This window comes from Callospermophilus lateralis, chromosome 5 (genome assembly GCF_048772815.1).
Source record: "Callospermophilus lateralis isolate mCalLat2 chromosome 5, mCalLat2.hap1, whole genome shotgun sequence".
Classification (NCBI taxonomy): domain Eukaryota; kingdom Metazoa; phylum Chordata; class Mammalia; order Rodentia; family Sciuridae; genus Callospermophilus; species Callospermophilus lateralis.
Window position 1 is genome coordinate 28,499,240 of NC_135309.1, and position 23,446 is coordinate 28,522,685.

Below are 23,446 nucleotides of genomic sequence, written 5' to 3' on the forward strand. Positions count from 1 at the left end.
ATCTTTTAAATTTATTTTAAACATCTGAAATTGTTCTGTAGTTTCCAGATTATTTTAATACTTACAGTCTTCCATTGACTGGATGAACAGAGATGTATTTACCTATTGTTACTATTGTTGATTTAAAAAGGCAAATCCTGGATATTTTTCTTGCTAAATATGTAATATATAATTTTGGGTCAAAGGTTTTGTTTCTTATGGATTATTTCTAGGATCAAACTATGTGTCTTCATTTTTGTTTCATAGAAAAAGAGCAGATACAAGTCTTTTTTGAAAAAGTTTTATTTTACAAATATTATAAACACAAGAATGAAACAATACCATCATCCAAATAAATCAACTTGCTTTGTCTTTCAGTCTCCCCAGAAGTCTCCATTCATGTGTAAACATCATTTTTACATATTCAATATTCAATTTTTCTGTATCAAAATAAAATCCTCCAAATCTTTCTAAAGGCAGCATGATATTCCAAAAAGTCAAAATAACCATGATCTAATCGATGTTCCCTTTTATGTGTTTAGGCAACATTGCTTAATTTTTCCATCTTCAAATTCTTGTGTAATACATATTACTAACCACTTTTTCCTATTTAAAAAGCATTGCAGGGATGAATTTTGAAAATGGGTTTGGTGGGCCCAAAGGTGTAAATATTTTTTATTATGACTCATTAAAAAATTGACCAGTTACTTTCTGAAAGAATATAACAGTGCCCACCCTTCAGTACAGACATACATTTGCCTTATTTGCCTTCTTTGTGACAGGAGGGTGCACAAACTCTTAAAAAGGAGGGAACTCTCCTGGAAGTTAATGCTCAGCTCTGTCATTTGGTAGTAGAATTATCTTAGGCAAGTTTGCTTAAAGATTTCTATATAGTGAGAATTAATACCTTTTTTTAAATTGTATCATTAAACCCAGGGGTGCTTAACCCTGAACCACACATCCCCAGCCCTTTCTTTATATTTTATTTAGAGACAGGTTCTCTCTGAGTTGCTTAGGGCCTCACTAAGTTCTGAGGCTGGCTTTGAATTCTCTATCCCTAGACCTCAGCCTCCCAAGCCACTGGGATTACAGGCATTTGCTACTGCACCTGGTTAATACCTACCTACTGTTTCAGGATTAAACAAAGTATAAAACAGCCTTATTACATACCCCTCAATGTAGCAGACACTATTTAACTAATCTATTAAATTAAAAATAATTTGATTGGTAAATTGAAACAAAACAAACAAAAAATCCAATAGATTAAGAAAAAGCTTTGTCGATTAAACTTTCTTTTTTCATTGTTTATTCTTAAATCAAGGATATGAACATTTGAACCACATTTATATGATAAGTGTAACCACATTTTATTTAGTAGATTCTATGTTCCACTTTTTATAATTTTAATATTTCTAAAATCAGGCTGCATCTTAAAATGAATATTTAATGTGGTAGCATCTTTGTTTTCCTTGGATAGTGGTTATTAATTTTGTTACATCTTTCAGTGTCTCAGAATTAAGAAAAAAATGAACATGTTTACTTGTGTGAATTATGTGCTTATTATCTCTTTTGTTCATTGATTTATTGATGCCTTGATAGTTTTCTTATTAATTTGCATGAATGTCTTCAAGTTCAAATTTTTTAACCATTTCTTTTCTGCTGTTATTTTTTTTTTATATATATAAAAGTCTCCTGTGTGGGTTGGAGGAAGAAGGAATTTAAGAATTAAATATACTTGAACAGGCTAGTCTTTTGTCTTTGAGATTTCCTTTAGCATTCTTCCACAAATCCTAGGTGGGTTGTTAGTCCATATCCTGTTATTTTATCTTTCTTTTGTGGAACTCTTCCATACTGTGTGATACCTGATTATTTTAGATCCCTGCATATCCATAGGCTCTGAGATACTCAAGAGCCAGAACAGGATATGATTTATTTACAAAAGAAATTCAAAAGACACTGGATAGACAAACGTATGTAACTGTGGTCCACTGGAATTAATTTAAGGTGTGACTCTGAAGCCGCCTCAGCCTCACCAAATAAATAGGTGGTCAGTTTTTCCTAATACCAATCAAATAATCGTGACCTTTTTCATTGGTTTGTAAAGACATTCTAGCTCTCTGCTTTCCTGCCATCAACTTCTCTGCCATGGTTGGTTATTTCATATCTGTGACTGCTATGTTGCCAAGATTGCCCATTTGCAAGGGCAGAGGTCACTGAGTTGTTCTTGCTGTCTACTTTGGGAATGAGAAAATAAGTGGTACATTGAACTGGTAAGACAGTTAGTCCTTCATTCATTTTCATTATCTATTTCTGGGGTTTCTGGTCATTTCCAACCGTTCCATTCAGGAGCCTGGCACCTTGCTAGGCTCAGTATTTTATCAGTACTAGGAAGCTGTGCCTTTGTTCTATAGACCATATTCTAGTGGGGTAAGTGTAAAAATTAACAGGTTGCTCCAGTACGGTGGAAGCTGTGGTGGAGATGTGGGCAGGGTGCCTGGGAAAGATTGCTTGATAAAGATTGAGAGGAAAATTGAGAGAAGACTTGCTGGAGGCTGGTGTCCCCTGAAATCTTAGAGGGTGAGAAGGAAGAAGCCAGAGGAGGAGGATATTTTCCAGGTAGAAAAATAATGCTCAATGCAGTCAATTTGTATTTGTTTCTGAAATATTATCTTCAGTGTTGCTATTTTGTGATCTTCAATAGTCTGTTAGGTTTCTGTCATTTTAATGCTTTGTGGAGAGAATATTCCTCATCTTTTAATTTTTCTATTTTATTTTGCCTGATCCTCTTCAAATCTTGTTTATTTTCCAGAAAGATCTGTTGGGTTTTTGATGGGTGTTTTTTTTTTTTTTCAAATATGTAAATTAGCTTGAAGGAAAACAATTTTGGTCAAACAGCTAAGAGCTAATCACTTCATTTTATATTTTTCTTTCAGAAATTTATATGTTACTTAGTACAGGTTAAACAGATCTCTTATGAGATCTTTTCACAGATAAGTTTATGAATGTATACATATTTATTATGTTTAATACATAGATATTTATATCAAGAAATTTGGTAGAATTTCCTAACCGAAAATTGATTTGTTTGCTTAAGAAACAAGAACCAATTTTTACTTTGTTCTTTTTAGTTAAATTTTTGAATTGTACATGTCATTGAGGTTTTCTATTTTTTTATAAGGAAATAACATGCTGCTGTAGCACACTTTAAATTTTTATATGTGGTTTTTCTAAATGGCTTTCAGCTACTTTTTCTTGTCAGAGCATTCTCATGCTGAGTGATTTCCTTTTCTTTGTCTCTGTCAGGTGAGGATTTAGAAAAGAGAAGAAGGAGAGTTCTTCTAATAAAGTTTTACAATTAAAGGAAAAAATTTATATGTGTGTTTTAAGTTTATTTTTATGTTCTTAAAAGATTTATCATCTAAATTCTTGGTTTCATTTTTTTTTTAATATAAAATTTAGAATTAGTGATCTCAGCTTTATTGTTTTTTTTCCCTTTGCCTACTTTTTATAAAATCTTAAGTTGAATGCTTGATTTATTTCTGTGTTAATAAGTTTAAATATATTTATTATGTTGAATATTACTTTGGTCAAATAAATAATGTCATTTGTAGCATTTTTAATTCTGATTCTTTAGTTAGGTTGGTTATTTTTTCCAAATCACCAACTAGTTAGGGAAATGTTCAGTTTTAAAATTTCTAGAATTTTATGTTTGTATAAAAATAAACTGTTTCTGTTTTCAGAGAAAATAGTCTGAAAAGTTTTTAACTGTTTTGTTTTAAAATTATATTTCTTTGTTTTATATGAGCATGGTCGAAGAACTTTTTTGCTATTAGAGGAGTGTGTGTGTGTGTGTATATGTAATAGTTCATTTTTCATGCTTTGATAATTATAAGAATGGAGTGGTAAAAAACTTTGCCTCCAATTATATTTAATTTTCATCTTTTTCATAGTTTTGAATTTTGTTTTTTGATACGGATCTTTCAGTAAAGTGGTTTGTGTATAATCCATAAATTAGGGCATAATTCATTGTATGTTATTAAACTGAATTGCTCTAATTTTTTTTACCTTAAATTTCTACTTCAAAATACTGATTTCTTATGCTAATTTTGGCAGCACATGTACTAAAACACTGACTTCTTTTAATTCAAATTGCTTGGTTAATATTTGCCCAACATTTTAAAATACAACTATTGACTTGGTCTCCTAGTAGATTAAAACTGATTACTGCTTCTGACTTAATATCTATTATCCTTAACTTTGCTGACTCCAAATACTTACTATCCTATCTACACAAGCTATAATTTGGAAGATTTTATTTCACATTTTGTGTGCCCATTTTAAATTCCAGGAAGGAGTTCTCTTGAAGTATCTCAAGTTGTCTTTAGGTATATCTATTTGTGCCAGGGAGTTTCAAAAGCTCATCTGTTTGTCAGTTGAATGAGGCTCTTCACTGGGGGCTGTAAGTTGATTCTCAGTTGCAAGTGTTCAGTATTATTGAGAGGAATTAAAATCTGGTGTTAACAAACTAAAATCAACTTGTTGCACTTAATTGGGGATGCCGATTCATACATGTTGCTCACAAGGTTTTAACTGTTGGTTTATTCTCTGGTACTCTGATGTCCGTTCCCTTCCCCTGTATTCGAGGATAATGTGGGCTGCATCATTAACTGTGCCATAGAACCTTTTATCTTTTTTGAAGGACTTAAGATCAGAAGAAACCTAAAAGTTGCTGATTTACACCTAATTGCTACTTTTAAAAATTCCCTTGTATGAAAAGGAATAGAGCTCTTTTTAGCTCCCTAGCATTTCCGTCTGCTTCCTAATTTTTTAATCAAAAAATAATGTCTAGTTGTGTGACTTGTACTAACGGTCTTCCTCTCACATCACATTAAACTTTTTCTTTTTTAGCTAAGATAAGATTCCACTTTCTCTGATTTTGCTTTTTTGGGGGGAATGAGTAAATTTTCCCCAAAGTGAAGCCAGGTAACAAAATGATTGCATCTTTATACATAAATTTCACCTTGCCTGGGGATGATGTTTTTAATACAGCCTTTTACATTGAAGATTCTGTAATGTTCCCTCAGTGTTGCTTCGACTCTGGAGATAGATTTAACAAGATGTGGCCTTTGATGAAAATATACCTGGGAGTAGACATTGGTTCTTTCATGCATTGACTATGTAAAATCTGTCTTGGGTTTTCTAGATGAGAAAATTACCTGTGTACCTTATAACATTATTGTGAAAATCAGTTTAGATATGTGATCAATTCTGTATAAATTTTAGAAATGATTGTAAGTATTCTAGGTTCTCAGATGGATAAGGAGGCAAACCATAGTACAATGTTAGTAATTGCAAAATAAATTATTAGATACTTGAGGGAGAATGAAAAGGACCACAGAGAGATGTACATGAAAAGAGAATGATGATACTCTGAGGTGGGGTAGTGCTAGATGGGAGGGTGTTCTTGGCAGGTGGAATAAACAGTGTCACTGCAACTTGTCATTGTGGTAGGCTAGGAGTAATGAGATGCGCACAGTGAAGGATTGGTTCTGGTGGGCAGGTCAATGTGGTTATTCCATGATGCTGTCCATCATATACACGGTCTCACCCAAGGCTCCATTTAGGGGAGCAGTACTGGGATTGTCTTTGGATGAAAACTAACTGGGCCAGGGATGGACATGTAACTAAAATGGTCTATCCACAGGTGACCAGGAATGTTGGTTGAAAAGGTGGTACCCAATAGGGACCATTCAGACTGGTTTCCTCAAAGACTTAGAAAGGGGAGTTGTAAGCCACAAACAGAGGAAACCATATAAGTCATTAAAAGAATAATCTATATTAACTGACCTGCTTCAGATCCTGGGGACTCCAAATTCCAGGTTATGTATTACCTTATAATTATCTTTCTTTTAAAAGGCTGGATGGCGTCTGCCTGTGTGACTCTCTTCTTGAAAGCCAAAATAGCTTAGCCCAACATTTTAGGCCACCCATCTAAGAGATGTAGAAGAGAAGTTGATCTGTAAATTTATTTCTGAAGCACAGTACATAAGAGTGACTGGATTATTAGCTGAGTGAGTGGAGTTCCCTAAAGAAGTGGACAAGGGTGCTTTCCTTCTTACCAATCATTATTTTTATTAATATATTTTACAAGACTGAAATTGAAATAATATTAAATACAAATTTTTATACAGAAAGCGTAATAAAGTTAAAATAGTTCCTTGTAATTCATAGCATTATTGCAATGCTTACAAAATTTTTGCATAGAGTGTGCAAGGATTGATGTTATTCAAAACAAAACTAAAAAGCTCTTCTCACATCACACCCAAACCCAGAGCAAAAACAAAACCAAACCAAAAAATAACACAGAGGCTGGCCTCCATTGCTTCGTGGGAATGGGTCTCCTTTTTTAAAAAATTCAGAATTCCCAAGCCAATGGGACTTCTATGACCTCTTTTATTTATTTTTTCCTATTAAAAGCACCAGAATCCGGCTTCTCCCGAAGTACGTCTAGCCATATCATGATGGATGGCCTCTGCCTTTTCTTTCTCAAATATGACCTCCTTAAGAGGTGCCTCTGCTCCTTTGTGGACTCCAAAAGGAAAAGTCTTGACCAGGAAAAGTGGGTTACATATGGAAAACTTCAACCCCAATCCCTAAAACACTGGATAACAATTATCTTCATTTTGTGTCACCCACATTCAAGTGTGCCCACAGTTCCCTTCACTTTGCTAGAATCTCCCCTCTTTCAGGAAGCCAGATTTCTGGCCCTGGTGAGGTGGGTTCCATGAGACCCTTACAGTCATCCATTCCTGGCTTGCCATTTGAACATCTACACCAATAGAAAGCAAATCCCTGGCAGACTGACTCTGAAATAGGGACTTAAACCTTTTTAGCTCATCCTGTTGTAAGGTTTTTATGGGGAGGTTGAGTCAGGTAAACACTGTCTCAGGGGCTGAGTGTATTTGGGTATAGTGAGTGGATATGCAGCTTCCCCACTAAATCAGATATGTGCAGTATAGAAAGCACATAAGAGCAGGATGGATCACCAGCCCTGTGGCTGTGGCCCTCTCATCCCCGGGGGGCGGGGGTGCCGGGGTGCCGAGTGACAGTAGGACCTTGATAAAGGCATACTGGTGCATAACCTATTCGAATGGTCCTTGGCTGAGTTAATTCTTCAAAAGGACTTTGTCTTTTAACTCTAGCAGTTCAAAGCCCAATGTCTTCGCTCAGAAGATAAAAGTGCTGCAAAGCTATTCAATTCTAATAAACTTCAGGTGCATGCATTTTCTCCTTTCCTGGTTGGAAGGCCACCAGCCTCATTGCTAAATCTAGGACGCCAGTGTATGACCTACTCTGGTTAAAGAGTGCTGTTTTTTTTCTTTTTTAATAATAAAATAAAATTTGCAAATGGCTCTCATTTCCAACTTGGACGAATTGGGAATTGTGGCCTGAAAGCTTTGGTGAAAAGAATTCTGCCCACGAGGAAGAATATAGCTGAGGAGGTGAGGTGCTCAAGCCCTGGCAGAGCCAACATGACCCGCTCGGCTCCAAGCCTATTGAGTGGCCAATGCTAATAACCAAACCCTGTATCGGTAGTCTTGTTTTACTTAGGAACAGGGACAGTGACGCTCTCCTGAGTGCCATACTATTTGATCATTTCCTTTACTTTTGTCAAAAACAAAGGTGGAGAAGAATGACAACCAAATGGTTCAAAGACCTCACCTAAAATGAGAGAACAAAAGGTATGTGTGCAGGAGTGCTGCTTTGTTTATATCCATAGATTACTACTAAAATGTCCTAATCATGAGGCTGACAATCTGAAAGGATAAGGTGCCTGGCTTAACAAGCATTACATCCAGAGCAAACACATTCTTTTTTTTTTTTTTTTTTTGGTTCTAGATTCTATTATCCAGGCAGGTCTTCACCCCATGGGTCTATAATTTAGTATTGATTGTTATCATCATGAGAGGCTACAGAAAGCAGGGAGATAAGTGTTCTGCAGTCTCATTTGTTTAAGATCTACTCTAAAATCTAGTAGAAGATACTTCCTAAGAGCTTGAAACATAGTTCGTCATGTTGGTGACTTCTTAGTATGGTGGTCAGAAGTTAGATCTACATTCCAGCTCTGTCATTTCCTAACGAGTGGCTTTGGACAAGTTTCTTAACCTTTCCATGGCTCCATCCCTGCATTTATACATTGAAACTGTAATGAAACCCATTTCAAAGGATTGTTTTGAGGATAAAATAAGTGAATACATGTGAAACACTTAGCCTAGTGCCTAGCACGTAGTACATATTCAGTGAATATTAATTAAGCAATTATAGGAGAAAATAATCAAACTCTTTCTGTGTCTTAGGGTAAGGCTTTGGATCAAAGGAAACCTCCTTTTAAGCAATTTTTTTTGTGGATATGATTCTTTTTGCAGAGAAGTTTCATAGCTGTGCTCCTATTCTTAAAAGAATCCATGACCCTTAAGACTTAAGCATCCTGTGAATTAGAAGGATATGGAAACTAAAGAGACATCTCTCTTGTTGACAAATGTCATCTTCCTGCTCTCAGACAACCTGATGCTGTAGCCCTCCCATGTAAGCTAACAGACCAGTTTAGAGTTTCTCACTTTATGATATCTGAGTTATCTCTGATTTTGCTAAAAGTCCCAAATGTAGAAGTAGACTGTGAAGACACTGGACTTGTGCCTGCTAGAAAATTCTAAGTATGCAGGGTAGATTTTAGATTAAACAGATGTTTTCTTCTCCCTTCCCCCAGTGAGAGCAGAATCATATTTTACTTAGCTGTTCTCAGCTATAGGGTGTTCAGTGATGAGGCAAAATCAACTCACTTTTTATCCAGGATGTCTACATCCTGAACGAGGTGTTCAGAACACTACTCTGCCTTCTTACCATGATAAGTAGATTTGGACTCAAAACTACTTCTTACTTATAGCAATTCTTCCTTTGTTTTCTTCCAATTGCAAACCACAAAAGAGGTACCAATATTACCAGTTGCTGTGCTAAAGTAAAGGAACTGTAGTTAGCATCGCTGTTGGTGTGAGGGAGACTGCTGACCTATGCTCTGAAGGCATCTTTAACACTGTGTTACGTATCACACTTTCTAGTGCATGGGGGCTCATGACATTCTTGCTTTTTGTCTCTCAAAGGAAGATACTAATTTCCTGCTCCATCAGTATCTACAAAAGGAGGGTGGGGGAAAGCCCAAGTCACGTGTGTGAGCATAGGGTGCACCAAAAGGGGTGTTTTCTTTTACACTTGTGCTCTAACAATACTCAAAAGGACCTCCCACAAGTAATTATTTTCCCTTTGCCATTCAGACCTGCCTGGAGAAATTTCAAGGACTCGATTATAAAGAAAGCTTTTGAGGACCATAGAAATCACAGTGCTTGCGAAAGAGCTGATGCGTGGTGTGCTGTGCTGATGGGAGCAGCGGCTTCCCACCGCTCTCTCTCTTATCAGTGGTTTGGCTTTGTGAATGAGAAATTCAGAGGCAACTGTATAATTTTAAATTCCGATTAGCACAAAGAAAGGGATGCATTTGACATCCCAATGCAGTAGCTTTGACTATTTTAATGGAAATAATGTGGGAACTGGGGGAACTTTCTACCAAGGAGAAAGTGATGAAAGACCACAAGAGGGGCATTTTATCTTGGAGATAAAAGGCCTGTTTTCTAAGGTTGTTTCTTTCATTCTAACTTTTTCCCCACTGGTTACTGGTGCACCATGCAAATGTGTCATTCAAGGAATTGCTCCTTTACCCTCTTTGTACCTAACATTTCCTGGGGTAGGGGTGAGGGCGAACTGATGTTGTTTGAGACTTCCTTACATGAAAAATTTTCAGCTTTCATAGATCCTTATTAAAAAAAAGGGTCAGGTGCTGAATTGTATCTATTTACTCTTTGCACCCAAACATCACTGCTACCTTTTGCCTAAAATAAAAGCAACATGTTCTATTCTGCTGCCCCCATAATCTTCTATCAACTGTATCTACATGGAAGATTGAGGGGCCTCTTATTGGATAGAGATTAGGGACTAGTAAATGATGATCATTTTCACTAAAAAGATCCTTCCTCCCCAGTGTGAATACTCATACTTACAGAGGGTCATTTATAACTCATGTTTTTTTTTTTTTTTAAATAATATTGAGTATAAAAGCCCTCATTTAGCAAAAGGGGTGTTGATTGGAGAGACAAATTTCTGGTAGGAACCTGCTTTCCCACACAGAAGCAGAGTAGTAGAATCCAAAACATGTTTTGTTTTGATTTTTTTTCTTCTTTGCACTTGGCACCAAGGAACAAAATACCAAGATCCTTGGAAACAAAAGCAAACTGGCATTACTCTGGTTCCTCTCACCAATGGCTTCATAAAAAGAATTTTCCTGTATTTTTCTTCCTACACACATTAAAATCCTGCTTCTTCTGATACTTTCAATTATCCTTCCTTCTGACCATTTCTTGAGGCATGCTGTGGCCAGAGGACCATGAAGTACCCAGGAGATATGGATAACCAAGGTAACGGAGACCAAAAAAAGACAATGAAGTAAAAAAAAAAAAATGTCTATGAAGGACCTTGGTGTGGTCATCTTTCTGGAGAATGGGCAGGAGAGGTGGGAACTTCTGTGTGAGATTAGAGAGTTCCAGAAAGAGTTTTCAGGAAAGAGATTGTCCATTTCAACCATAGCATCCCTGCTTCACCTCTTGTCATACAATGATGCTGATCCATTTATGAAGAATCTTCCGAAAAGATTCAGAGGATCTATCACAACTTTCCTGTTCACCTAAGCTGCCCCTCATTCTGTTCTCCCTGACCCCCCAAATCCTCTGATCTTATGTTTCTCCAACAGATGAATCATTTCTTCATGTAGTTTTAAGTAAGCTCTTCCTTCCTAAATTAGTTTGCCAAGTATTTATATTCCCATGCTCACACAGAAATGCAGGCTTACCCTTGCTACTAGGGGATCTGCTTTCTCTCCTGCTATGTCCGACATATACCACAAATGGCCTCTAGGTCAGGGGTCAGCAAACTTTCTCCATGAAGATCCAAATAGCCATCATTATGTTTAGCGGGCCACATGGGTTCTGACAACCCTGGTGTCACAGAGTGATATCAGTCACAAACAACATACAAATTAAAGCACATGGCTGTGTTCCAATAAATCTTTATTTACAAAAACTGGTAATGAATCAGATTTGGTCTCCAGGTTAGAGTTTGCTGACCCTTGCTTTAGGGTCAAACCTCAAGCAATCTTTGGTCTATGGCTGCTGGATGTACAGTGAAAATTATCCAAAGGGAATATGACTTAAAAGAAGTTGGAAGCCAATTCAAGTTTATAAGGTTTATCTCTTGGGCAACAAAACAATCACAAAGCCACATGTCAAGTTTCCACCTTGGTAGGTGCCGCTATAAGGCTTTCAAAAACCTCCATCACACTGAAGTTTTTCCCCAAGATGGAAATTTCATGACTTATCAAGCAGAGATCAAATAGAACTAAATGTTAAACATATTTGTAGATCATTTTTTTCATTTATAAAAAAATCTGGAGAATAGTATCATATTAGAACTTCCAGTATATTGAAGAATTGTTCGAACTCTTTATTATATTGCCAGGTGTTTACTATACCCCAAAGTGTGATTGTCTAGCAGGTATTTTATACAAAGATTAGAAAGAATCTTGTTTTTTAAAATTAGGGATTAGCAGATTTTAATGTAAAATCTATTTTTTCCCCAGAATTCAAATAAAACTTTCTCTTATGACCATGGAAAGAGATTCTGTTTAGAGGGCATTGGGGGGGGGGGAGTACATTGAAGATCTTCGAGTATATTTTAACATTTTCTAAAGTCTGAACTGAAATGCATAATTTCATCCTCATTGGAGTTTCTGCTTATTAACTTATACTTTGTGGTCATTTAACATAAATGAAAAGCAGACTTTCATATCCTGTGTCCCACAAAGGTGCTTCATTTTTAATCGTGATTGCTATTATTTTTTATTCTACTTGTGATCTGATTACCTTTAGAATTAAATTTTGCAAGAGGACTATACCAGTGTTTCTTCTTCTTAATTGGCATAGACCTCCCAAGGTGCTCATCTCAGACATTTGTCACGATTAAAACAAAATCAGAGGAAAGAGGTTCAGAGAACTCTTGTTTCCTCATCATCAATAGATGATGTATGTGAGATGGCAAAATGCAGAGATGGTTTGTCTGTCTGCTTCAAGTACAAACCTGTCCTAAGGAATTTAGCCACAATCTATTGTGAGCTATATGGTTTGTCTGAATGCTATGCGGTAGGTGATCTGAATAGACAACTAGGGATTTTTTCCTGGCTGGGAAAAGCCCTGGGTGAGATACATGCAGATTCTGGCAGGGTGACCCAACAGGATAGTGGTAATCCCAATCCAGAGTATCCCGATGTCTTTTATGGTATTCTTTTTTTAGACCTTAGTACTACCAACTCAGCAATCCTATGGACTTTCCCTAAAATCGACCAACCCAATTCTTCTGCATGACATCCAAGCAAGAACGAGAGGAGCGAGCCTGGGAGAAACCAGCTGAGTCACTTGGCCATCCCACCCTCCAAGAAACCAAGCAACACACAGTTTGCTTTGACAACCCATGTGTTCCAACCTCAGCCTGATGCTTGAGTGACACCTCAAAAATATCAAATCTTTCATGACAAACCTTCCTCTGCTTGAGAAATAAGAAAAACTAGAACCTTGTTGAAGAAGGAAAAAAAAAAAAAACCATTCAGGCCAATACATACGGCTTCATTTTAGAATTGCGGGGCCGTTGCTTGTCAAATGGCATCCAGGACGGTCTAAGCCAGTTACATCTCCACTCTGGGCTCCGTAGAGTCCACATCTGTTAACTATTTGGTGTGTCTACCAGCTGTTGATGCTCAGTCATAACTAAACCATTCCTCTCCAATCACCCAAAATAAACTATAGGTAACAAGATAAATAGGATGTGCTTCTCCTTGCTGAGTGCATTGACTTAAGGCATAGGCACATTTCCCCCTCTTTGAACAGAGATGGTGTAATCCCCTGTCCCAGCACAAGAGCTGGCCAGGGTGACCCTGGAGCATGGTGATGAAGGTGGAAAAATGAGAGGTAGCTGATGGCGGGAATTAAAGATGCTTCCATTTAAGGGGCAGTGGGTGCTGCTGTGTCCCACAGCACACAGTGATCCTGATAAAGACACGTGACTCAGTTTACGTTAACTTGCAGTGAGCAATTTTGGCAGCTTTATAGTGCTTTAAACCTGTGATTTCTAGAGAAAACATAATAGTGGATTTAGGAATATACATATCCCGGTACTGAAAAAAAAATAAGATCAAAACTAGACAGTGGGTAAATGCCTTTAAAAATAAAAAGTGTGTCTAAATTACCTACCTGATACCCCAAAATGCATGAATGGCAATTGGGTTCCCTATGCTACTCTTAGATTTCCATCTTAAAATGATTTTTCTTTGGATAGGGCTCCACTCTTTGGGATTTTGATTGACATCATCATTTTGGATCAGATTCTATTGGAGGAAGAAGTGAGAATGTAACAGCTTTGGAGCCATTTCTTTCCTTTAAACAGAGACATATCACCCATTTATTCTTTGCCTGTCAGGCCACTGAGTTGCTACCAGCTGACTGAGGAGCAGCTGTTATCCTATTTTGTGCTGATATACAACTCTAATTTTGACTATGGGAGAATATGTGAGTTTAAAGGAATTAAGATAAGCTGAAGTTGGGTGAGCAGTTCAGAATTTGTTAAAACTCATGCTCCTCATTCATGCAATGACAAAAATCCCAACACACTTGGCTGCAGGGGTAGGATGGGCATTTTGAGTTCCTTTGATGACTTCCATGGCATCAACCCATCTCTGATTTGAAGGGGGGCCCTGGGCCAGCCTTATAGACTTACTAAAGCTAAGAAAGGAAAACCAAACATCTATTTTTTGGTGTTGGTGGGGAGCTGGTTCTGGGAATCGAACCCAGGACCTTGCACTTGCTAAATTCTCACTTTACCACTGAGCCATACCCTCCCCAGCCCAAGGTGTGTGGGCTTCATACAAGGATCTCAGCACTTGAGTGTGACTTGGCGATTCCCGCCATCGCTGCCTATAATGATGTAAAAAAAGACGATATGCTGTCACTTGAACATGTTGATGCATATTCAAGTGTTCAATCCACTGTGTGACTTTGAATGGTCTCGGGGATGTTGGGCCTGAATGAGTGTTTTGATTTCTGACATGTAGGTGGTGTGGATGGGATGGAAAATGACAGTGGATATCACAGGGTCACCCATGGTTCCTTTTGTACTGAAACCTCATTTTATACAGAGGATATATATATTTATTTATATTTATTTATATATATTTATATCCACTCACACAGGCAAACACTCTCACTTGTACACATACACTCACCCATGCACACGCGTACGCACACGCACACGCACACAAGGTCTTTGATAGGCTTTCTGTGTTCTAGTAAAAATAGCTGGCAGCCAGTGTCTAAAGCCAAAAAAAAGGCCTTTATGCTGCCGACAAGGTCCACTGTGGATAGTCTTTCAAAGGCAGACACTTGTGTTTATCTGACAAGTGGAACCAGTTCCCGCCTGGGACAGGAATAATCTCCCGTTGGCGCAGACGCAGATCTCGAAGACCTTCTGCCTCGTTCCTGTGGGCGTGTAGGATCCATGAGGCAGTCTAGGTAGTTTGATTTTCGCAGCATCTAACCTAATCTGAAGAGAGTGAATAGGAAGGAAAGAGTCAGTCAGAGGCTGCCATCTTTACTCTGGACTTGCAGAAAGAGTGAGCAGATGAATGTTCAGCTTCATTTAAACCTCCTGAGCACCTACAGTGTCTTGGCACTGGGGATCTGAGATGCTCAAGACAGGTGAAATTGCTCCTCTCCCAGAAACATACATCCTAGCAAGATAATGATACACTGACCAACATTAGCAGTTTTGCAAAAAATATAAAGTGTAGAATGTGAATAATGGTGTATGTAACAGTTTTCATTACCTGCGGGCTTCTCAGATTCTACATATGTCCCTATATAAGATGAACCTTCAAGAGGAGGGGAATGAACAGCATTTTCCAAGTTTTAAATGATGAGTGAACTTTCCATTTTCCTTTTTGAACAATTTATGTTGCTGGTATTCTATAGAATATACTTATATACATTATTATAAAAAATTAGCAGTGGTGAGACTACCAATAGAAATGTGATTATAACTTATTCCTCCAGAGCTCAAATTCTGAGATATGTGAGATAGTCACTATTTTTATGTGTGCGTTTGCAGTTTGTGGCTATTTGAAGAGGCAGCTGTGATAATTGAAAGTTCTCTTCATTTTAAAATAAAAGAGTAAATGCCAAACCAATCAAAGAGAGGGTGTTATATCCATGGGGTGGATTAGGGAAGCAGGTGGAGACTCCCTGTGAGTGGATACAACAGGGAGAATAGTTTTACCTTTTAAAGAAAATTCTGGGCTGGGGATATAGGTCAGTTGGTAGAGTGCTTGCCTTCTACGCACAAGGCCCTGGGTTCAATCCCCACCACCATCCAAAAAAAAAAAAAAATGCTAAAAAAAAAATCTCAGGTTTTCTCCTTCTTATTTTTATTCTTAAATTAAAAGCCTCACTCATAAGTGAATACTTTGAAAGTATTTTTAAAAGTTTGTAGTCAAATCATACTGGGAGGGGGGAATGTTGTAGAGGCGATGAAGCTTACATTGTTTGCAAAAACACAAGAAGTGTTTTTATTTATCCAACTGGATTGTGATGAGATAAGATAATGGATATCTGCAATCCTTCATTCTCTGGTTACCTGGTTTTACCCTATTAATTTTTTGCTTGTTGTGGTTTAGAATAGCTGTTAGAGCTGACTCTCCGTTCCCAATGAAAATAGAAACATACAACATAAAATACGTGCATGTAAACTAAGTTTATCTTTAGCCAGATGGGTGAGACATTCAGCTTGACTCTGCTGGCTAAATAAATATTATTTTAAGGCAACAAGAGAGAATTTGGAAATATCATTCCAAATTGGCCATATAGTTGTGTACTTGCAACACACTCCATTATGGTAGCACTTCACAAATAATGAATCATAACTTTTAAGTACTATGGTTTTGGCTTGTAATCATGTTATTCAACTTTTTGTGTCATAAAATAAAACCTTCTGTTTGACTCCTTTGGTTGAAGTAGTGCAGGATCAATCTTGGTGCAACCCAGCTCTGGGAGAGGTCTTTGGGCTTCTGTTATTCCTAGCCCTTACCTCTCCATCTTTGGACTCCAGCCTCAGCTCCGTTCTGCAGGTGGCTTCCATATTGCCAGCTTCTGCGTTTATTTCGACTCCTTTTGGGGCCTCCATCACCAGAGAACGGGTTGGAGACTCCAACCTGAAAGACACACAAGGTGAAGATTAAAGATCCTGTTCCCTTTTCGGTGAATTTCAGAGAAGGTTGGTGCTCAGGGCATCAAAAGACCATTTCGGAATTTGATCAAAGGATGTTTCCAGTTTTGCTTTAGAAACCTGGACAAGTTTGACAGAGAATATAAGGGGTCCAGGCTGTATCTTTATTACATTCCACAAAGGTCATAAGGAAGGTGTTCCAGAATCATGACTTCATGTTATTTTATATCCATTCAATTATTGCTTTATTGGTATAGTTAATCAAACTCTCACATGTGTTTTTTCAAAAGAATAGGACAATCCTAGGTCTAAACTGAGCTTCCTGAAATTGGTAGATATTGTTTCCACTTTTCCTTACTTTCTGTATCTTCTTTGGATGTGAAATCAGAAGTTAAGAAAATAGATCTAGGAGCAAGACATGCTTGGAATTGAGTCATGGTGTGGCCACTATATGATCCTGGGCAAATCTTTCTTCCTTTTCTTTCTATAATTTCAAAAAGTGACAGTTTCTTCATTTATACAGTACTTCAAATAATGCCTGCCACATTGGAAATGTGCATATGTATTAACTATTACAGGTGAAATTATGTATTCAAAATGTTTGGAACCAGAAGTATTTCAGAAGGTTTTTTTTTTTTTTTTGAATACTTATGTAGACTTTACTAATTGAAAAATCCAGATTCCAAGATACTCCAAAATGTGAAACTTTTGGAACCTTCTGTTGGCACTCAAAAAGTTTGTTTGGAGCGTTTTGGATTTTTCTATTGGGAACACAAAATAGACTGCTTTTACTAATGTTATTGTACCAGAAAATTATAAAGCAGTCCTGAGCCCTGTTCTACAATGTAGTTGTCAAAAGATTTAGAATGGGTCAGTGGTTTCCAGGGCTGGGAGTTGAGGTGGTTTGTTGACAAAGGCATGACAGGAGGGGATGTTGTGGACAGTGGACCTGTGTTCCATATCTTGATTTGCAGTGGGGGTTACAAGTCTCTCTGGATTTAGCAAATTTTATTGTATGTAAGATAAGAAGTAAACCCAGAGAAGGTGAATCAGTCATGCTCTATTCTAATTATGATACCAAAATAGAGGATAGTATTTCTTGGGTATTTTTTCTTTCCTAATTCACTTTAATGAGAGAAACATTAACTAAAACTCAGTCATCCCCTGAATACTCTAGATTTTTAACATTCCTATTAGATGGCAATATACGAAGATCCTCTTCTCTATTACTTCAAAGTAGAAGTAGGGGCCTCAGTAATGTTTTTCAAACCACTTTTATTAAGACCAATTTCCCTAGTCAACAACTCTAACTTTTGATCACCCTGAACATGTTGAAAAGGAACATCATCCCCTCTGCCCATGTTGTTGTGTTTCCATCACTCCCTTGGGGCAGGCAAATCCTCTAGAGCCTCAGTAAGGGACGAGAAGAACAAAGTGACCAGTATGATGCCATCCCCTAGCAATCAATGGTCATGTTACACGGATGCTACAGAATGCCACCACACTTCTGGGTCTGGCTTCTTTCTTTATTTTTTTGGTGGGGGGTATCAGGGATTGAACCCAGAGGTGCTTAATCACTGAACCACATCCCTAACCCCTTTTTAAAAATACTTTATTTAGAGTCAGGTTCTTGCCTAGTTGCTTAGGGCTTCCCTAAGTTGTTGAGGCTGGCTTTGAACTCTGGATCCTCCCGCCTCAGCCTCTGGAGCCATTGGGATTACAACAGGTGTGCACCACTGTGCCTGGGTAAGGTTCTGGGTTCTTAATGCTTGCTTCCAGGCCATAGATTTTTCCCCTTGATTTGTTTTTACCCTACAGTGGCTCAGCCAGAGTCAGAAAGAGAAGCAACAGGCACAATTACTTGACCTTCTCCCAAACTCATTCTTTGCTTGCTCCTTTGTATGTGGCAAAAGTCCCTATCCCGACCTTTTCTTTCTCAGGAGAACTTCACCATGGCTGCCTGGGCTGGGTGGGGCTGCCTGTCATTATGGTTTACTGCGTGTGCATGTGGTTTTTCTCCTGATGAGATAATGCTGGTGGGACAAGGTGTCTGGTTACCAGGGCAACAGGAGCGCTGCAGTGCCGCCTAGACCTCAGTCCAGCTCAGTGGAGCTTCTCCTACGTTCCCAACCACCTCTCAGTTTTGAAATATGAAGATAGTTTTATGCCACTTTCTCTTGGTTTCCCTCCCGTACAGTTTGGCTGATTTACACAGTTTATTCCGAGTTTTCTGACATTCCACGAATAGTGATGCGCCTCCTTTTAGCACAGGTTTGCCCTCCCATGGCTCCGCCTGCTCCACCTTCCCCAGGGTGGAGCCCTCTTTTCTTTCCTTCCCTTGCTCCCTCTCTCATGGCATCAGTTAACTCAGCCTTTAACTCCTCCCTCTCAGGAGACCAGAACTTCTGTAATCTGCTTACCTGTTTCTCAATCTTTGTCTCATTATTTTCCCCCCACTTTTTTGAAATGCACTTTACCCACAAATAGATATCTCTGAAGTCAGTATTGAGTATGTCATTTGTTGTTTAATTAAAACCGTCCCAAGGTCCTTAGGAACTTGAACTCCTGAGCTTACTCACCATTTAGGGTTTGGTTCACCTTATTGTATTGGTCTTCTTTCTTACTGAAAACATCAACTATCATTTATGAAGGGTTGACTAGATTGTGGCAGTGTGTAAAGGGCTTGCTAACAGTATTGAATCATCACAAAACCTTATCAGCCCTATGCTCCTGTAATCCTAATTGTGACTTGCTCAGGATTGTACTTGTAGTTAAATGGCAGAACCAAGATTCAAAGGTAGCAGAAACCAAAGCCAGGGTGTTGTTTACTGTACCGTGCCACTTTCAGAAAAGCTATTTTTCCTATCCATATTGGTACCCTGTTCTCTGTAATTAAATGTCACTTTTTAATTTTTGTGGAATTAATGCTCATCATTCCAAAGCTAGTCCATATCAATGAGAACAAGGATGGCACCACAGACAGCTGAGTGATACGCACTTCCCAGAATGCAGTGTTTCCCATTTTGAAACAGTGTTTGGGTGATGTCAACGAGGCACCTGCAAGAAGGCTGGAAATAAAACAGTCCCAGCACAGTGATATCTGGCAAATGACATTGATTTGAATATGAAAGAGAATAAGATGCTGTCCATCAAAGTCAGCTGCTCTGCTAACCTGGTGAACTATTCCCAAAACTTCTAACTTATTTTCCCCCCAATTAAAAAAAAATTAATTTTATTCTGATACATGAAGTTCCACTCATAGATACAAAAGAACATTTATAAAAGCACAACTACTATAAAGAGAATGACAATGCAAGGGGCCTTGAATACTCACCATCCTTTTTATGGGAAAAAAAAAAAAAAAGAACTTTTTACCTTGGTGGTGCCCTGAGCTCATCTTCTTGATCCCATCCCTTCCTGTCTCTCTCTAGAAGTAAGTACTATATGGAATTTTGTGTCTATTTTTTTCTTTTTTGCTTTTCTTTATACTATTGTAAGCTTACTTTCTTCAACAACATACTATTTCCTCTTGCACATTTTTGGAACTTTACGCACAGAGCAATTAAGCATTTCTTTAGTCACTCTTTCCCCCTCCCTGTTATGTTCCCATGTTCTGGCACATGGTTCTATTTTATTCTGTTTCTCTGGTGTTCTCATAACCCCATGAGCTACTTGTCCACTCTGTTGGATGTTTGCATTGGTTCTAGGTTTTTGTTTCTACACATAGTTTATCTATGTACATTCTTGCATATGCTCCTGGTGTGTTCATGCAAAAATCTCTTTGAGACACTTAGAGGAGACTAGAATTGCTACTCCTAGGGGAGGCATACTTTTAGCATAATTAGATGATGCCAATTAGCTTTCAAAAATGATTGTTCCAATTGACTTCCCCACTAGAAGTGTATACAGTTCCAGTTGTTCCACTTTCTTGCTAGCATTTGATAATATTAAGTATGAAATGAATGTGAAATAGGATGTTATTGTCTTTTAAAATTGCGTTTCCCTAATTAGCAGGGAAGCATCTTTGCATTCGTAAGCCATTTGGGATTTTCTTCAGTTAATATGCTTTCTTTTTTTTCTTTTTGTGCTATTTCAATTATTTTACATTAAATGTTTTTGATGTGATTTATAAAGTATATATGCTAAAAATATTTAGTAGTTCTATATACTGATAATTTCGACTTTCAATTTGTGGTTTGACTTCTGTGTTCAATATCTTTGGATGAACAGAAATTACATTTTATATTTTAGTGCAGGCACATTTATTATTGTTACTATTTTTTCCTATAGGATTTGTGCTTTCTATATCTTATCTGAGCAGTCATTCCCTACACTGAAGTCATGATGTTCTTCTATATTGTTTTCAAAAGTTTTATGCTGTTTTTTCCATGAAATAAAATTCATCATGAATTGATTTCTGTGTATGGTGTGAGGTTGGGGTCTCAACAGAACGCAGGAAATCTTAATACCATATGCTTATAAGCCCACATTTAGCTCTGTCATAATGATATGTTTATACACTTATGGTTCTTTTTCAGGGTTTCTAGTCATTACATTATTCTATTTGCCCATCCTCCAAAATTATTTAAATATTTCAGCTAACTTATTGGAGGTTTTAAATTCTTTATATTTCATAAGGCAAACCTGCCTACCATCTTCTTCTTTTTCAAGAATACTTTACTATTCTTGATCTTCCATATAAATTTGGAACTTGAGTTTCACAAGGAAATACTGTCAGAATTTTGATTGGATTTAAGTTCACTCCATGGACATTGTGTCGTCTTAGTTGTTTTCTGAATAAATTGTGTTTCCTAATTGTTAGAAATTTTCTCTGAGTTTAGCATATCCTTTGTGGTTGATGAAAATGGTATTTTAAAAAAACTATTTCTCTTGTTCCTTTTCCTTCCCTAGTGTGTATGTACTTATGTGTATATGTAGGTACATGTGTATACACATACATATCTTCTATTTTTTGGTATGTTGATCATATGGTCAACACAGATAAATTAATTTTCATAATTTGTGTACAGATAATTTTCTATATAGTCACTATTAATTTTAAATTATGACAGTTTTATATCCTTTCATTTTTAGAACTTTTATTTCTTTTTATTTTCATACTCTACATACTACGCAATATGATATTGACTAGAAGTAAGGAAATAGAAATCTTGCATCTTCCTGACTTTAAGAAAACTTTCAACAATGCAATTACCTTTCAGTATGTGTTTTTGCTCTGGGGATTTTTTTTTTTTCCTTTAACACTTTTTAACAAAATACAGATCCAAGCAGCTTAGGAGGCTAAAGTAGGAGGATTGAAGGTTTGAGGCCAGCCTCAGTAACTTAGCAAGGGCATCAGCAACTTAGTGAGATGTTGTCTCTAAATAAAATATAAAAGAAAAAGGGGCTGGTGATGTGGCTCAGTGGTTTAGTGTACCTGGGTTTAATCCCTGGCACTAAAAAACAAGCAAAAATACACACACACACACAAAAAAATTCCCATCTAATTTTCTAAGAGTTTCTATCAGTATTGTGAAATTTATCAATATATTTTATAATGTATAAGGATATATTATCTATTAAAATAATATATTTATTTTTAGTATATTAATGTGTTGATAACACTTTGTCATTAACCTAGCTTCTCCATTATTTATCACCTATTCTATAATATAATTATTAACCATGCATTAATAATTTTTAGAATTTTGCACCTGCCTTCCAGGATGAGTGTATTCTGTAAATTTTTCTTATAATGTCATTGTCAGGTTTTATAACTCCAGAATTATTTATGAAAGATTAGAATTATTTGTCCCTTGTGTATTTAAACTCATTGATAAATCCTCTGGGATAGAAAAACATTTCTATATAAAAAATTATTATAGAATCAAACAATTTTATATGTTACCTCAGGTTGATTTTTACAAATTATCACTTTCTCTTGATATTTTCCCACTTTATACAAAGGTTTAAGTTTGTTGGCAAAGTTTTTCATAATATCCCCATTTTTTCTCTTAACGTCCCCTGTGTTTGTAGTCTATTCTTCGTTTTCCCTTGAACAGTACTACCTGAGGTTTATTTTATTAGTCCTTTAGAAGAGCTAACTTTTCTTTTTCAATTCTATTTTATTTGTAGTTCTTAAAATTTTTTACAGGTAATTCTCCAGTTGTTCTAAGTTCTAAATGTCCTACTTTGTTGATTTTTTACCTTTCTTAATTTTAATATGTGCATTTAAGGGTAAGCATTTTTATAGCATCCCAAAGGAATACTTATAATAAGGTATAAATATTTTTTAATTTTAATATCATTTATCCTCTGACTTATGAGTTTTATAGAAAGGTATTCCTTAATTTCTACAATTACAAGATTTCCTACTATGGATTTCTAGATATTTCAAAAAAATATTCAAATCAATGAAGCAACTATGTGTAAGAAATAACAATCTTAAAATAGACAATCATAAAATCAGTTTTTTAAAAATTGAGACTAGCATTTGGGCCCATAATGTGTCAATTTTCATAAAAATTTCATGACAAAGAGTATGTGCTTGGGATGTAGCTCAGTGATTGAGCACTTGCCTAGCTCATGATGCCCTGGGTTTAATCCCTATACCACTATAAACAAAAAGTGTTCTTCAGTTGTTAAACATGAATATATAGAAAATGTTCTATGTTGGCCTTATTAAGCTATGTAAATTGTTAAAATTTTTATAGCCACATCCATTTTATCAATTACTGAAAGAGGTATGTTATTAGATGCATACAACTTTAGAATGGTTCTATCATCTTGATCATCTTATAAACATGTGGGACTCTCTTTAGTTTTTGTAATCCTTTGCCACTTGATATGGTTGTTCCAACTCTGTTTCCACTAGTATCTTCTTTAAACACATTTTTCCATACTTAAATACCAACCATTTTGTATGCTTATGTTTTACATGTATTTCTCATGCCATTGGATTATTATTGATTTTAGATGCCTTTTTACTGAGATAAAATTCCCATACATTGAAATGCACAATCTTAATTATACACTTTGAGAA

The 23,446-nt window shown here is 36.7% G+C and overlaps 1 protein-coding gene across 2 annotated transcripts in view; it reads right to left on the reverse strand.

Moving 5' to 3' along the window:
• Positions 1-9,841: 9,841 nt before the first annotated feature.
• The window catches only part of Sgcd (sarcoglycan delta), a 381,166-nt gene continuing 367,561 nt past the window's right edge, over positions 9,842-23,446 (reverse strand). For both annotated transcript variants that reach the window (XM_076856397.2, XM_076856396.2), the window contains exons 7-8: positions 16,267-16,390; positions 9,842-14,727 (exon numbers count right to left, since the gene is read on the reverse strand). In XM_076856397.2, the coding sequence (XP_076712512.1) occupies positions 14,554-14,727; positions 16,267-16,390 (298 nt within the window). In that variant the 3' untranslated portion in view covers positions 9,842-14,553. The remainder of the gene's footprint in view (positions 14,728-16,266; positions 16,391-23,446) is intronic.